At 41.0% G+C, this 16,057-nt stretch overlaps 1 protein-coding gene across 1 annotated transcript in view; it reads right to left on the bottom strand.

The window, feature by feature from the left end:
* The window catches only part of STAU2 (staufen double-stranded RNA binding protein 2), a gene marked incomplete in the record, with an annotated part of 473,555 nt that overhangs the window by 210,011 nt on the left and 247,487 nt on the right, over positions 1 to 16,057 (bottom strand). Inside the window, 2 exon segments of the mRNA XM_077492880.1 lie at positions 3,167 to 3,298; positions 14,403 to 14,540. Coding sequence (XP_077349006.1) covers positions 3,167 to 3,298; positions 14,403 to 14,540 — 270 coding nt within the window.

A 16,057-nucleotide genomic window follows, 5' to 3' on the forward strand; every position in this document is an offset into this window, starting at 1 on the left:
TTTTAATGAAAGGGACAACAATACATGCTTTTCACAATCTGTTTTTTTAAATGAAGGTGTTAACAAAATTTGTGTTGAAACACATAACCACTTCAATAGATTATTAAAAAAGTAGAACCTCAAAACAAAGTTGACATTGACAAAAGTCCTATTAGCCCATATATATAGCTGACTTCCTGTCCAGTAATACAACAGAAGGATATTACCCCCATCATGTTATTTTGGGTACACAGACACGCAATGAAGTTGGACGAAAAGTGGTTCAATCTTCACCTGTGTAGGTAGCTCTAGACTGTTAAGCCTGCCATATATAAATCAGTTATTGTGTTTTGACAGTCCAGTTGGCTCCCCACACAACATTTTGCACAAAGAATTTTTTATTTCTTTTGCATGGAGGCTTCCTTTGCACAACAGTTTTAAAGAGACATTGTTTTGCTGTTTGGATGTTTATATTTATGCTCCTTGGATTATATTAGTATTATAGATAGATTTGCACATTATTATAGAGCTTCACTATATGTATATATTTGTACAGGAGTATTGGAAATAGTAGTGATATAAACACCCCCCCCCCCCCCCAAGGTTAACCTGGATCTACTGGTGTCTTTATTCAACCTTACCAAATATGTAACTATGTTGGTAATGTGCAGCAGCAACTAACAGAGAAATAGGCTGTATGGCAAAGTTACAAAAATGTTATGCAAATGATCTAATTTTTTGTGGTGCATGTATAGGTACTTTTTACATTGATTGTGACTGCAGAAAAATTTAAAGTCAGCAGCTACAAATACTGTAACTGCTGACTTTTAATTAACTGGTACTTAACAGCTTAGAGATCTAGCGCTGTCATCACCCGGGCCAGTTCTTCACCAGTCTTTGGGTTCCCAGTGCCGCCATCTTGATTAGGAGAAACCAGCTGAGACTTCCTACTGGCTGACAGCTGGCTCCCCACTGAGCATGTTGCGCAGTGCTTTCTGAATGGACCTGCAGCCTTCTGGGACCTGTGGCATATTCCAGGAGGTTGCGGGCAGGGAGGGGGCTGAACTACGCGATCAGAGCAGAAGTGGAAGCGGGCATCTGTCAAAACTAGGTACACCCGCTCCCTGAAAAAAACAAAAACAAAATAAAATAAAAAAACAACTTCTAAATGAGTTAGAGGATGAGGAGGAAAAGTGGACCTTCCCTTGTTAGATGAAGTTCCGCTCTAAACTACTTTTGTTTGCCTTCTGTTTAAACAACTCTGTTGTTATGTGTAGAAATGTCTGTGTCGTATTAAAAGAAACCAGGACATTTCCTGCTGCCCATGCTGCGGAACTCGTCTCTGATGCCAAGCAATCTTTAGCTGAAGTACACACTGAAACCAACACTTCTGGGCGTGTCGTTTTCCATGGTTCCTGCAGCTCACACTGGTTCCTTTATCTGGCCTCCACCAATTACAGGATACAGTAGTTACATGAAGATCAGTAAGAGGAACCAGTGAAAGCTACTAAGCATCATGGAGAATAATACTCCTGGAAGCGTTATTTGTAGCGTGGACAGCAGCGGATTCCTTGGGAGGAAGATCAGTGGTGTGGGACGCAGGAAATGTGAGAAGGTCCAATCTTCTTTTCCAGGTATGGATTGGTTGAATTTTCCTTGTATAGCGCTTTAGTGGATTAATGTATCTTAAGAGGGGTAGGAGGTGATGGCATAGGCACAATTTGTCTCACAAGGAACATATATCACTGAGTGCAAGGCTAATGTCCAATATTGCCCCCTCTATGGTTAATATTGGGGAGATATTATCAGTTCCATATAATATGGGAATACTGTTACAGGTGTGAGTTTGGGCATCTACAACATGTCCATATATAGGCCAGAGCCAGATATAGGGATCGATCGTCCAACTGCAATAACCAACATGACCAGCCACTTTATAAATTGTGTAAAATCTGCATTAAAGGAGGTAAGTAAAAATTTGACAAAAGTATCAACCCAGAATTGGATTTATGTGATATTATGCAGTTACCGTATATACTCGAGTATAGGCCGACCCGAATATAAGCCGAGGCCCCCAATTTACCCCCAAAAAAACTGGCAAACTTATTGACTCGTGTATAAGCCGAGGGTGAGACATGCCTGTCCATCCCTGTGTGTGTGTCCGTCCATCCCTGTGTGTCCGTCCATCCCTGTGTGTCCGTCCATCCCTGTGTGTCCGTCCATCCATCCCTGTGTGTGTGTGTGTCCATCCATCCATCCATCCATCCCTGTGTGTGTGTGTCTCCATCCATCCATCCATCCATCCCTGTGTGTGTGTGTCTCCATCCATCCACCCATCCCTGTGTGTGTCTCCATCCATCCACCCATCCCTGTGTGTGTGTGTGTGTGTGTGTATATGTGTATGTGTATGTGTGTGTGTGTGTGTGTGTGTGTGTGTGTGTGTGTGTGTGTGTGTGTGTGTGTGTGTGTGTGTGTGTGTGTGTGTCCAGCCTACCTTTGTCCCGAGCCTCCGTCCCGTGCCTTGCCTCCTTGCCTCCGTTCCGTCCCGTGCCGTGCCGTGCCTTGCCGTCGTGTCGTGCCTTGCCTTGCCTCCGTCCCGTCCCGTGCCGTGCCGTGCCTTGCCTTGCCTTGCCTTGCCTCCGTCCCGTGCCCTCTTCGGCGGCCATTGTAAAATTCAAAAGCCGCGCCTCCTCCTTCGCCTGTGATAGGCGGAACACTGAATTTCCCAGCAGCCTGTGTTCCGCCTATCACTGCCTTCGTATCATCCTCGTCCGTAGTACGAGGATGATACGATGTCCGTGATAGGCGGAACACAGGCTGCTGGGAAATTCAGTGTTCCGCCTATCACAGGCGAAGGGGGAGCCGGAGGCGCGGCTTTTGAATAGAATGGCCGCTGTCTGTCTGCTCGACACGCTGATCGAGCGGGCAGACAGCGATGACTCGAGTATAAGCCGAGGGGGGCACTTTCAGCCTCAAAAAAGAGGCTGAAAATCTCGGCTTATACTCGAGTATATACAGTAAGCAAAAAACAATTTCTACCACTGCTATGTAGTGTGGAAAAGCAGCTGTTTATTACCTTGATATGCTTAGATTTACCTTTTTTTCACCTTTATATATATTTAGATCTATTGTAATATAATGTATTACCTTTATATATACTTCAGATTTATTTTATATTATTTATTACCTTTGCACTGCTCTCTGCAACAGGAGTTGAAGCTTTATAGCCAAGCTGCAACAGCATGGCTTCTGCAGCATTTCGCTTTGCTGTCTTCTTATTGGGCCCAGCTCCAGTGGCAGTTTGTTCTCCAACTTTGACCTATTGGGAAATATACATATATAACATTATCCTTTTTGTCATTTTAAGTAAAGGAATCCTCTACAGACTTAGTGACACCTACATTAACTTGTATGTAGTCTCAAAAAAATGACAGAGAAGTTAAAACAATCCATTCTCACAAGACAAAAAAACAAAAAACCTGCGTGATATAATTTGGCACACTCAAGGGTGTAACTATTGTTTGGCATATTGTGAGACTGCTATTGGGCCAAAAGTTGTCTGGCTACACAGTGATTTATGAAGATAGCAACAGCATATGGCAAGTACATGTGGATAAAATTATGTATTCATGATTTGGGAACCTCTACATGATTGCTATAAAAGTAATTCTTATTCTGTATCACCAATGGAAATTAGATAACAGGGATATGGTCTTGTTTATTTTATCTCTGCAGGTTAAATAGATAGCCCAGTGCTCCCAAAAATGCCTACAAAGGTCAGACTGCTCAAGCCTGATCCATCAGATCCCTGTGTATTGTCAACCTAAGTGTGTACTTTTTGTGTGTTAAGCCAGGTACACACGGGTCGAATGTTGGGAGACATTTGTTGGTTCAAAAAAAAAAGACATTTGGCCCGTGTGTATTACATTCTGTCCAACAGAAGCCAGACTTTTGGACGGCTTCTGTCAGGCGAGCATGCTGGAAAACCAGCAGCAACCAGGGCCACCCCATCAGAACACAATAGCTCAGTGGGGAAGATCGCTGTACTAATGTTGTTACATGTCCTTGCGAGCTATTATATGCTGGTCGAACCATCTGTCCACTGAGACAACGTTTCGGGAAACACCATCGCTTTGTGGAGGAGCGTTACGACCAACATTGATACCCTTGTAACTAATGGGTTGAATGAGGAACTAAAAATCAGCACCATAATACAGCTGTTGGATAGCTTTACTACAGATTACATAATTTAGCCATTTTTACATATGCCTTTCCTATATTCACAATTCTTCATAATTCTTTATTATAATGATTATGAGTAATCTCTTGTTTTCTTCCGGAATGTCCATTTACCACCATAATATTGGCTGTCTATATATTACTACATCCATATATTATAAGGTCACTCCCCTATTATCAGTATTTCTGTTATTCATTTTCAACACCCCATCTATCGCAACACCCCTTACATAATATACATATATATATTTTTTAAACACTCTCTCTCTAACACCCCCCCCCCCCCTCTCTTTGTATATCGATAACCATCTTCTCCTTTTTCTCCCCTCTAATATCCTCATATGTGTGTCTATCTATATGAGCCAGTCCCATATACTGCGTGCCACAATTATTATATTAATATACATACATCCATGATCCTTTATTATGAATTACTATTTATTAATTCTAAACCCAATATTAATTTATTTTTGTATTCATTTTATTTTAGTATTCATTTTATTCACCACCTCTAGTATTGTTGCAAGCTCTTCCATTGTATAGCCTGTCAATTGCATTCCAGCTATTGGCAGCACAGTGGTTTGTTTGGTAATTGTCCAATTATCTCCCTTTTGAGCAGAGTATTTTGTTTCGCCCTTCTTTTTGCCTTGCATCACTTGAGAAAGGAACGCGCATGCTCTGAAACCCATTGTGTTTCCTCATACCCCAATGAGGTCACACGCCTCACAGGCACCACGCTCCAAGCAGACTACACCTGACATATCCAGCCACTATGCAGGATTGGCTGTCCCCCCCTCCCCCCCGGCTTACCTCAACTGTTGTGGCGGATTCCGTGCACTCACAGGGGACGCTGGAGACTATCCCGGGCAAAGTTTGTCCCATACAAGCACATGACTTCTTACTGCCATTTAAGTGTTGGAATACTTATGTAATACTTATGTTGTTGCACTCAGAGGTGCTTTTCTGTTTTTGCTTACATTGCTATACAGAGTTGGCTTCATTCCTGAGAAAAGCTGATCCTTAGTGCGTGTTTCGGTTTCAATATTTCTATTCAAGTTTTACAAAAGAGTTTACAATAAAAAAAATGTATTAGGCATGAAACTGCACTTACAATATATGTTCTTCCTAGCAGAGATTTCTACTGACGATATAGTTTGCATCATCTGTGTCTCCATGAGGTAGCCCCAGTGCTCATTTATTATTCCAAATTTATTATTTAACTGTTAAATATCTTTTCTCATCAGCAGTATAAAACTTCTATCAGTGTCTGGCCAAGCACTGGTTAAAGCATGTAGAAGGAGTTTTCATTTTCCTCTGACTGTCCTATGAGGCTACATGACACCTGGCCCTCTGTCTAGACAATGCTGATTGGCGCTCTGCTGATCACATGAACTCTTCCAAGAAGGAAAAAAAACTCTCAACATGCCGCCCCCAACCACGACCCCCCCCCCCCCTCTGGATTTGTAGCTCTGCACACTTGTCACCTTCCTGATGGGCCGGCGTGTGACACACGTCTCTGTTACATGGAAGAGCACAGCTGCAGCAGTCATCACATCTGGTGGTCTCCCATTTTGGTATCAATGTGCCTAGTGAGGATGGCATAATTCTACTTCTTTCCTTTTGCTTGGTCGCTATGCGTTTGTGACTCTCAGTTGGTGAATTTTGACATATACTATTTCAAACTTAATGGAATTGCTACAAGGAATTGCTATCTGCAGCTACGCTTAGGTTGTAGTATATATCCAGCTGATGCTTTTGTTTAGACCTGATCTTTATGTCTATGGTTCCCTGTGAGATATACATGACCTAGTTTATTGGTCCTGATCCATGCCAATTGTAGCATTTTTATTTCAGCACCTTGTGCTTCTGAGGAAGTGAACTGCTCAAAACATGTTAAAAAGAAGTTCTGACGGTTTTTTTTTTTAGTCAGCAGCTACAAATAATGCAGCTGCTTGTGGCTTCACTTCCTGGTTCCCTACTATGCATGCGTGACTCATGTTCCTCTAACCCACTAGTCCCTGCTGGCTTCTGGGACCTGTGTCTCCCAGAAGGCAGTGTGTGTGTGGGGGGGGAGAAGGCACCTGAAATGGCGTAGATACCGGTGGGTGGCTCAGGTATCTATGCCCGGAAGTGGGAGCAAAATACCTGTATTAGACAGGTATCTGCTCCCCCTGAAAGGTGTCAAATGTGACACTGGAGGGGGGAGGAAACAGAAAAGCAGAAGTACCATTTTTGCGTGGAATTCCGCTTTAAGCCTGTTGTGACGGTGTGGTGGAATTTCCTACTATTCATACCAATCGAATATACAATCTGTAATAAGATTTGTTGGGGGATTTGTAATAGGCCACCACCCTTAATGAATTAGTGTGCAAAATTCTATATTTTTTAATGCTTTTAAACTCCTTTTTGTGCACTAATAAAGTTTTGTACTTTTATTTACTTTGGTTGTGCCTATAAAGTCCAAAAAATATGGTTCAATGTGTTTGTTTCACATATTTAGATATTCATTACGGCTAGCTAAAACTTTTTAATTTATTTTAGATAGGGTAGGACCTGGGTAAATTCCATCAGGTTGTTTTTGTCATCTGTGTCACAGTCTCTCCATTGGAAGATATCCACTTAATTTCTGTTCTGGTGACAACTCAACATTAGGGATTTTCCCTTACTTTTTGTCTCGGTGGAAGTGGTCATCAGTGCAAAGAGATCCCAGTGAAAGTGGTCATCAGTGCAAATCTTAACAGCATTTCTAAAGGCTAAATATTCTGTTTACCTTAATGCAGGTAATGACTGATGTGATGATGAGAATTGACGCATAACTTGCCAAAAGTTCAGTTTCAAATACAAATGATGTAACCACAAAAACAGTCCACTAAGAACCTATGACATGACAATAAATGATATTCTTACTGTCCAAAAATAATTCATAGACATTTACTACTTGAACTGGTTCTAAAGTTACAACATTTTTTACCCCCCTCAAAATACTTACCTGAGTCCCGTCATCAATCCAGCGCTGTCACAGCTACAGCTCTTTTCCCTTTACTTCCTCGTCTCACAGAAGACACTGAAGGCAGTAGGAGCCATAGGCTCTTGCTGCTGCCTGTCAAATCCTGTGAGAAGACAGTTAGGTGGGGGGGGGGGGGGGTGCATGAGCTGCACTGTGTGTGCCTATGGACACAGCCTGGCTCTGAAGCGTGTATGGACACGCACAGTGTGCTAAGGGGGATCCACAGGAAGGAGGAGGAAGTGAGCCATAACATTGCACAGAACAGGCAAGTAAAACTTATTTTTTTATTTTAATAAAAAAGGCCTTAATATCACTTTAACAGAGGTTCTAAAACTTCCCTGTGACAAGCAAAAAAAAAAAAAAAGGCGCTTGCATAATTGGCAGCAGTGTACATCTTCTTATGTACACTCTATAGGATTAAGGCAACAAGCAGCCCAGCTCAGGCTCCCCACAGGTCACAGCTGCATTGCCATGGGGGAAAAAAAAAAATCTACCCCCCCCCAGACTCCTAGACAAAAGAAAAATATGACATGGAGGATCCTGCTGGAGGATATACTGTATATGAGACTAATCTATACTAATGGCACTCTGATCCATGTCATAATTTACATGCTGCCATAGTCTACTTGTTATCATTTTACTCATTTTCCTGGCCGTTATATAAAAGTCACTTTCCAGGGATGCACAATTTGAACATATAAATCCTGCTCATCAGGCTGTGGGTGTGATTCTACCAGAAGACAGCAGGTTGCTCCTGAGAGCTCCAGCCGTGACAGCGCATGTGGCCTGATGTAACCACAAACACAGCTTTTACTCTGCCTTGGGTGAGACCCAGAATCTTTCCACAGACAGCTGTATCAACCATCCTGGCTGTCAGCATTATAATGTTAAACGTTAGCAAGAACGCTAGGAGACTCAGGTGCCCATGTGCAAAACATGAAGGCATGCTTTAAGTTAGCTCTATTCTGTGAATAAAACAGAGCAACTGCACAGTAAACAGTTTTGTTCATTGAGTAAGGTAGTACAATTAAGCTTCATTCACATGGTTACAAGAGGGCGTACAGCTTGCATGGAGCGTAATTAGCTGGCATAAAAGACACATGGGAGCAGCATACAGACTTTAATTGTACTGCTATACAAGGGTTTACACCAGTGCTTGTGTAAACTCATGCTGAACGCAGTCACTTTGCAGTGATGTTGTGGTAAAAGTGAGGTTCACCTTTAGAAACATGTTACACCCGTATTTAAGGTGTAACATGTTCCTAATCTCCTGCTTCCCACCCCCAGAACCCCCCTTCTGTGACAGTGGGTGGGGGTTCTTCCCTGTAGCTGTTGTCTCAGGATGGCTATGCGGGACTTCACCTGCACAACCATGTCATTCGTTCACAGTGATCTGTGAATAAATCAAAATAGAAGGAACTATTTTTGAGTTAAGAATACATAGATTGTTTTTGTAAACCAGAATTTAGTGTCACCTTAAGCTGGTTATACAGCCGATTTGATTCCCCCATCCACCCTAAACAATGTGAATGGGGGAATCTCCACTGTCAATTATTGGCATGGCACCCGTGACTGCCTAAATACTCAAAGTGACTACAATCGATAGGACACAGTCAGTGTTTAATTGATCATTTTCTACCCAGTGGAGTTGATTTTTCACAGCTCCAATTTTGAAATTCAAGCTTTTTTATGGCCAGCTTTACACGGGCAGACAGTTTTCATCTTTTGCTGTTCTACATTAGTTTACAAAGGTACCATGGAAGCCAAGTTCTACGCTCAGAATTGTAAACGACTTTAAAAGAACAAATGAATACACAGGGACATACAACCTGTATCCTGGAGAAAATAATCAGTATATCCATGGAAACCAAAAAACTACCACTTTGACCTAAAAAAAGCAGTTTACTATATAGACATATTACAAGTGATGAGGGCAGTATTGGTGCAAAATGGTTAGCACCCTCACCTTGCAACAATAAGGTCTCTAAATTGATTGTCATATTATGACACTATCTGCATGGTTTGTAGATCGCGTGGGTTTCTTTTTTCATGTTCCACTCCGAGTATGTATAGTATGTGCACAACCACAATGCGAACAGCTGATTATAATCTCCTTTGGGGCCAGGAACTGCCATGGATGTTTCAATGTGCTTAAAATAAACATGTAACAATTCCAGGTAATTTAAACTGAGCCCGCAGTGAAAAAATGCACAAGAGGTGAGTAAAAAGTATATATAAAAATAATTAACAGATCTAAATATTTTCAACCCCTTGGCAAAGGTATTGGCTTCCCTGTCCCCACTTCCAATGGCTTTGGCCACTGGCTGCCTTGATTAGATCCAGCCCATGAATGAGAAAATCGTGCTCAATTCTGATGACACTCTGCTTCTGCTTGGGGATACTATGTCCTCTTTACAAGCGGCAATGGACACCATCACAGAGTCTGGTATATACTCAAGACTCAATATTAACATGGCAAAATCTGCTTTAATGCTATTGAATTGAAATGACACGCAGTCTGTGGCCCAATTGTGCTCTACCCCGATTACTACCATGGGTAAATATTTGGGGACATAGGTCATCCCAAATCTTACAGATTTTTTACAAACTTAATATAACTCCCCTTCTTACCTGGGTTTTGGGGTAAAATTAAAGTTTGGAACAATTTAAATGTTGCTTGCTGGCAAAACTAATTTTATCAAAATGATTCTCATGCCCCAATTACTTAACTATTTCCATAACACTCCCATGGGGATACCGCTGAAAATCTTTTTTTTGTTTTTTCAAATCTTTTTTATTAAAGGGTTTTATATAATTTTTTTTAACATACAAGCAAACAAAACAGTTGGCACTGTAGAACAAAAAGGGGCACAAGTTACAAAGGCATTACAGATGTTCTCACAACATTTACAGAACTATTTGCATACTAAAATTAGTATAACAGTAAGAAGAATCATTAAAACATGTTAATTCATATGTCAACGTCCACCGGTTATGAATAATATATACAACGTGTATGCAAAACGGGGTATTCTTACTGCTAATAGCAAGGTATACAGCAAGAAGCCATAAATGTAGCCCTGTAACAATGCCACTAAATAGCTCTAAACTAAAACCAAACCTGCAACAATCAGCATTGTTTTTAGTCTGACATCTCTATATCTTTCACAGTTCGGACATAACAATTATCTTGATTTTGCCTACCTACACATGCCTGAAACACTATTATAGGCCTTACAGAATTTGCAGGGAGACAAGGGCCATTGGCGCTAACCCTGATACCTGTATCCAGGGGTCCCATATTTTATTAAATTTAAAAGGGGTACCTCTGGATTTCAAGATATGCCTTTCCATGAGTAAGGTAGTATTTTACTTGGATGCGCTACTCAAACGGAGGGATGCTATCGATTTCAGCAGTATGCATTTACATGCCAAATACAACAGGCGAGTAATAGCAGTACGAACATGGGGTGTAAATAGTTCTTCATTAAGAAAACACAGAATGCACATCAGGGGGTCATATTGAAGGCCGACCTGAAAAGCTTGATTAATAACGGATATTATTTTGTTCCAGTATCTTACAAGCTTGGAGCATCTCTAGAACATATGCAGATGTTCAACTGGAGTCAGCCCGCACCTGGGGCAGTCTGTGCCCTCTCTAAAATGTCATATAAATAGCTTGAGAGGGGTTCTACGAACATGGTGAATAACAAAAAGTTGTGACAAACGCCGAGTAGGGGAGACGGAGACCAGGGTGGCCCTTCTGCCATGAGCCTGCACCATACTTTGATGACAATACACCAACAACCCATAAAGCGAGCATAAGACCATTTTTATCAGTAACATTAGCCAATTGATCAATGGGGTGTCAATCTATTTGAGAGATGCAGGACTAGCTTGGGTAAAAAGTGCATGGCAAAGCTGGAGGTAATGAAAAAAGCAGAAATGAGGGATACCAAACTCATCCTGTAAAACTTTAAAAGATTTAAGATGATCATTGGAGAATAATTGGTAGAGGAAAGGTATACCTCGGTTCTACCAACTGGTAAATCCCTGCAGTTTTTCAAGCTCCTCCAACCTCCCTCGTTCCCATATTGGGTGAAATCTCAAAATGCCAACATATCCAATGATCCTGCGCAGTTCAACCCAAACCTTGGTCATCATGAGTAGGGTATGTTATTGGCACCCAGCCCTAAACCCACCTGCCTCCAATTGAGCAAAAAAAATGGTATTTGGTAGATCTGGACACCGACATTGCTTGAATGGGGTCGTGTTCCTGCTGGGAAGCTAAAAAGTAAAGTTTAGCCGAGGGGACAGCCAATCCACTACCATCTTTAGGCAGTTGTAAAATGGGTAAGAGGATTCGTGGTTGCTTCCGTCTTTTTGAACCATTGTAGCAGAACCCACACAGGGTAATTGTGTAAAATATACAGCAATTGGGGAGCCCAAATCATTTTAATTAGATTTGCCCTTCTCACAACCGATAGAGGAGCTTATGCCATGCCTTGCTTTTAGATTAAAATTTGTCTAATGGGTTTGTAGGTTGCATTTATAGTAATCTCGAACATCAGGATGTACCTAGACTCCCAGATATTTAGAAACAATTTTTATTTGCTGTGTGCAGGCAGGGAGACCCACCTGTGGACTATTGATCGGGAGGAGCAGAGTTAATCACAATTAATCATAAATCCCAAAAAGAATCCAAATGTAGTAATAAGGAACATGAGGGAGGAGAGGAATTCATTAGAGTCACCTAAAAATAGTAACGCATCATCCACATATAGGGCTAGTTTATCTTCCAATAGTCCTCTTTTGAAACTGACTAGATTACTGGATTACCACTGCCAATAGCTCCACTGCTAGGGCAAATAAAAGTGGGGAGAGAACCCTTGGCGTGTTCCCCAATGAAGAGAAAAGACTGAGATCCATTGATCAGTCTGAAATCTAGTAAAATCACTGCACAGAGCTGGTAAGTATAACATGTTTATTTTTTAACTAAAAAAAAAGCAGGCAATAGAGGTCCCATAGTGTAATAAGGAGTCCAGAATGGCCTTACGTTTAGTGGAGTCTTTTAGTCCCCGAATGTTCCATAAGGCCAAATTAATCTACGGTGTCATAGTGAAAATCAAACAGTCAATGGGGGAGGTCTAACAGAATGCAAAGCCAGCACAGATGTCCCAACCGGCCCTATCATAAAATAAGCAGAACAGGGAGGTAGAGTGTTTTGATCCAGGGTAGGCTAAAAAGTCGGAGGGAACTGTGCAGTGGCAACTATAGGACGCTGTAAATCTTTAGATAGGTAAATTCTATTTTCCACACGCTGCTGTGGACAAACTGTCCACCTGGGATTAAATTAAAACTCCTACAGCAGCCTAGGGATAGTGGCGGGCCTTGCCTTTCCTAAGCCTTGGCCTTATTACCTGGTTACATGGTTTCAGCATTTAGTCGGTCACATGGCCCGGTCCATGGGCAATGATGATCCTCATCCTAGCTCCACAACTTCTCTTTTTTTTACACCTGAGAATCTGTCCTTTTGCCTATTTGACACGTATATGGAGCTGGCAAAACGACAGTATGGTAGTCATTGGAAGAGAATTTGGGGTTATGCATCTTTGCCACATCTTTTCCGGAATTGTACTTTGTTGTCCTTCTCAGACCTTTAAGTAAATTTTTAGCTGCCTCATGGTATATACTTTTATCATGCAGAACTATGCCATGCAGTCAGGGCTTAAGAAAATTTGTGTGAGTGGCATATGTCACCTACCCCAGTATTTAACTAAGTTATATTTCAATGTTACACCATGTTATTAAAGGAATTTCTTAATAATTTTCCTTTGACAGTTACTGTGCATTGGGAAAAGGACTTAGGTCCTGTAACAGGGATGAAAGGGAAAAGGCTTTTCAATCTGTTTAAACCAGTGCTCTTAGTGTTTCTGTACATCTACATACTCATTTTACTACATCTAGGTTACATAGGATGGAGATTCAAGTAGATCCACTTTGTAGCAGGTGTAAAAGAGACCACCACAATTTGATACACCATATGGTAGATATGCTTTATACTGTCTTTTAGTCCACTATTCTACTTGACCCTAAATTCTGTATATTGGGTATCCTAGAGTAAGTAGAGCCTTGAGTATTTAAAAGACAGGCGATGTGTAGAATGTTATTCCAGGCCTGCAAGTTAATATTGGCAGCACTGGAACTCCAGCAAACCACCATCTCAAAAGGAATCAATTAGAAACATTGGGAACCCTTAGATTAGAATGTTATATTTAACAATGTAAGGGCTGCACAGGTATATTTGAAAAAGTATGGGCGAACTGACTAAACAGACCAGGTCTGAACCCACTGCAAATAATGATGGAAGGGCTTAGGCAATGTTCTAGGGGTCATTGACATTACTTGAATATGCCATCTTCTGACTAATAAGTGATGTGCTACAAAATGTTATGTTACGTGATTTCTTTATATACATTAACGCATGTATGTGAAATACTCTGGAAACCTAACTATTCAATAAAACATTTCTTTGCCATAAAATAAAAGAGGATTTCCAACCATCCCTTTTCTGATGCTTTGCTATTGGTTCTTTAATGTGAATTGACATCACTATCCAAAAGGATAAAATGAGATAGGGAGCAGTAAATGCAGGCATAACAGTTTCAGCCAAATGATGAAATCTGCTTATAACTTTTGCTACCTACTGTATATATATATATATATATATATATATATATATATATATATATATATCTACTATTCAACGTTTGGCTACCTTTGATTTTTTTTACATTATATGCAGTTATACATGTCTTATATGAGTTTCAAGTAACTGCATTTGCAAAAGCTTTACATTAAAGCTGTGCAGAAAAAGTGACAGTAAAAACGCCTTATTTTGCACCTTGCAGAACGGCATTCTGTATAGAAATTGTAAGGTAAACATAACCCCTTCAATTTCTCTAGCTCCCTGTAGAGTAATATATAAGATTGAGTTGGCAATTAAAGGGAGCTGTCATACTAGATATCAGCTCTGAAAGTGTTCAGTGATGCTTGCTTTTATTTTAATACAATATTAACGTTCAACTCCCAGTAACATTATACATCGAAATTCTATAAGACAGCAGCATTTTTCACAAGAGAAACAACCAAAAAAGCTGTAAATCCGATACACTACCTGCATAATGAATTCTCTTCTGCGCTGAATTCCTCTCTCTGACAGCAAGACATACTCAGGTTCCTTCTCTTTCTTAGCCTGTTGAATCTGAGCCAAGCGACTGATTGGATTCATCCCCTGGCCATATTCTGGGGAAGCCTAGGGAAGAATATCCAAAATGATTTTACACTATACCATTGGAGTACTGCAGATGCAACAGTCAATAGCACAACAACATGAATATAATGATTCCGGTGATTTCAAATGAAAAAATATTTAGTACTAGGATAGTATAAGTGCACCACTTTTTTCATAATTTTAGGCTAGCCGGTGCCATTATGGAACCAATGATAGAAAGGCATGTACAATATAATATAATTTATGTTATTGCTTAAGAATAAAATATATTTAAATTTAATCAGTTGCATATTAACTACTGCGTATGATGGTCTTCAGCATGAGAAAACAGGCCAATTTAAAGTCGTTGTAAAGGTAAAATGTATTTTGTCAAAATCAGCACTCCCTTATCTCCTCTTCTGGCGTGTGCCCCCATAGCAAGTCGTGTGCCGGGCCGGCACGCTCCCGACCTGGGCTGTGTGTGTCCATAGACATACACACACAGTTGCTCGGCCTAACCCTCGTTCCGTCCTCAGGATTTGACTGGCAGCAGTAGGAGCCAATGGCTGCTGCCACTGCCTGATCTCCAGTGAAAAGAGCAATAGGGGAGAGAAGATCTGCACCAGACAGATAGAGGACTCAAGTAAGTGTTTAGGGATTGGGGGGGTGATAAGTGGTGAAAAGGTTTTTACCTAAATGCAGGGAATGCATTAGGATAAAAAAAAAAAAACAATTTAATTTTAGAAGTGCCAGGCTATTTTACAGGATCTTGAAGCTATTACACATCATCTATATCAGTAAAACGATGAATGGACTATACCAGACCAGAGCAGACGAGAGTGGTGAGAGCCTGCGGGCAGCTATTTACTTCTAGCTCATTATGCCTTGGAAACTGGTATCTCTGCAACACATCACTGGACCGAGTGTCAAACTGTGTGGCTCCCTATGCGGTACTGACATATTACTCCGTCTATAGTACCCTTCCGGTACCTCTGTATAGTGTTGGTCTGTGATACATATAAGTCCATTCCAAAATCTAGGTGCATAATGAACTGGATGCTTACATGTGCACTGTCTTCATCCCTTGCTGTATATTACATAACTGATTTCTTCATCATTACAGTGGTGACCCTGCTGGGATTTTATTATTCAGAATTGAAACGCATTTATTTTCATGTTACAACGACTATGCCTGAGCGACACCATCCCTAGTATATTGCTGTGGTGGGGTAGTCAAGTAAGGCCCAGATCGTAATATGCCCTGTAGTGGGACAACCCAAATATATAAAACAAAAAGGTATTAGAAGGACTTCACCACTAAGTATAGGATGTAACTAACAAGTGCCTTGACTTAAGTGTGTCCCCATAACTATGGGCAATTATCCACAGGCCATGAATATAGGTAATCAACAACTGCCAGCTGTGATACTATGACCTCACAACATAGTGGGTCTTTAGCAGTCCGTTTGGGCTTGCCAAGACCTACCAGTTGAGACGCTGCATCTTTGTAGTTGTGCTAAATGTATGGATGATGATTGGCTATTGTCCGCATGGTTCTG

This window comes from Lithobates pipiens, unplaced genomic scaffold, assembly GCF_037356315.1.
Source record: "Lithobates pipiens isolate NorthernLeopardFrog02 unplaced genomic scaffold, aLitPip1_a1.2 Scaffold_19, whole genome shotgun sequence".
NCBI classification, from domain to species: domain Eukaryota; kingdom Metazoa; phylum Chordata; class Amphibia; order Anura; family Ranidae; genus Lithobates; species Lithobates pipiens.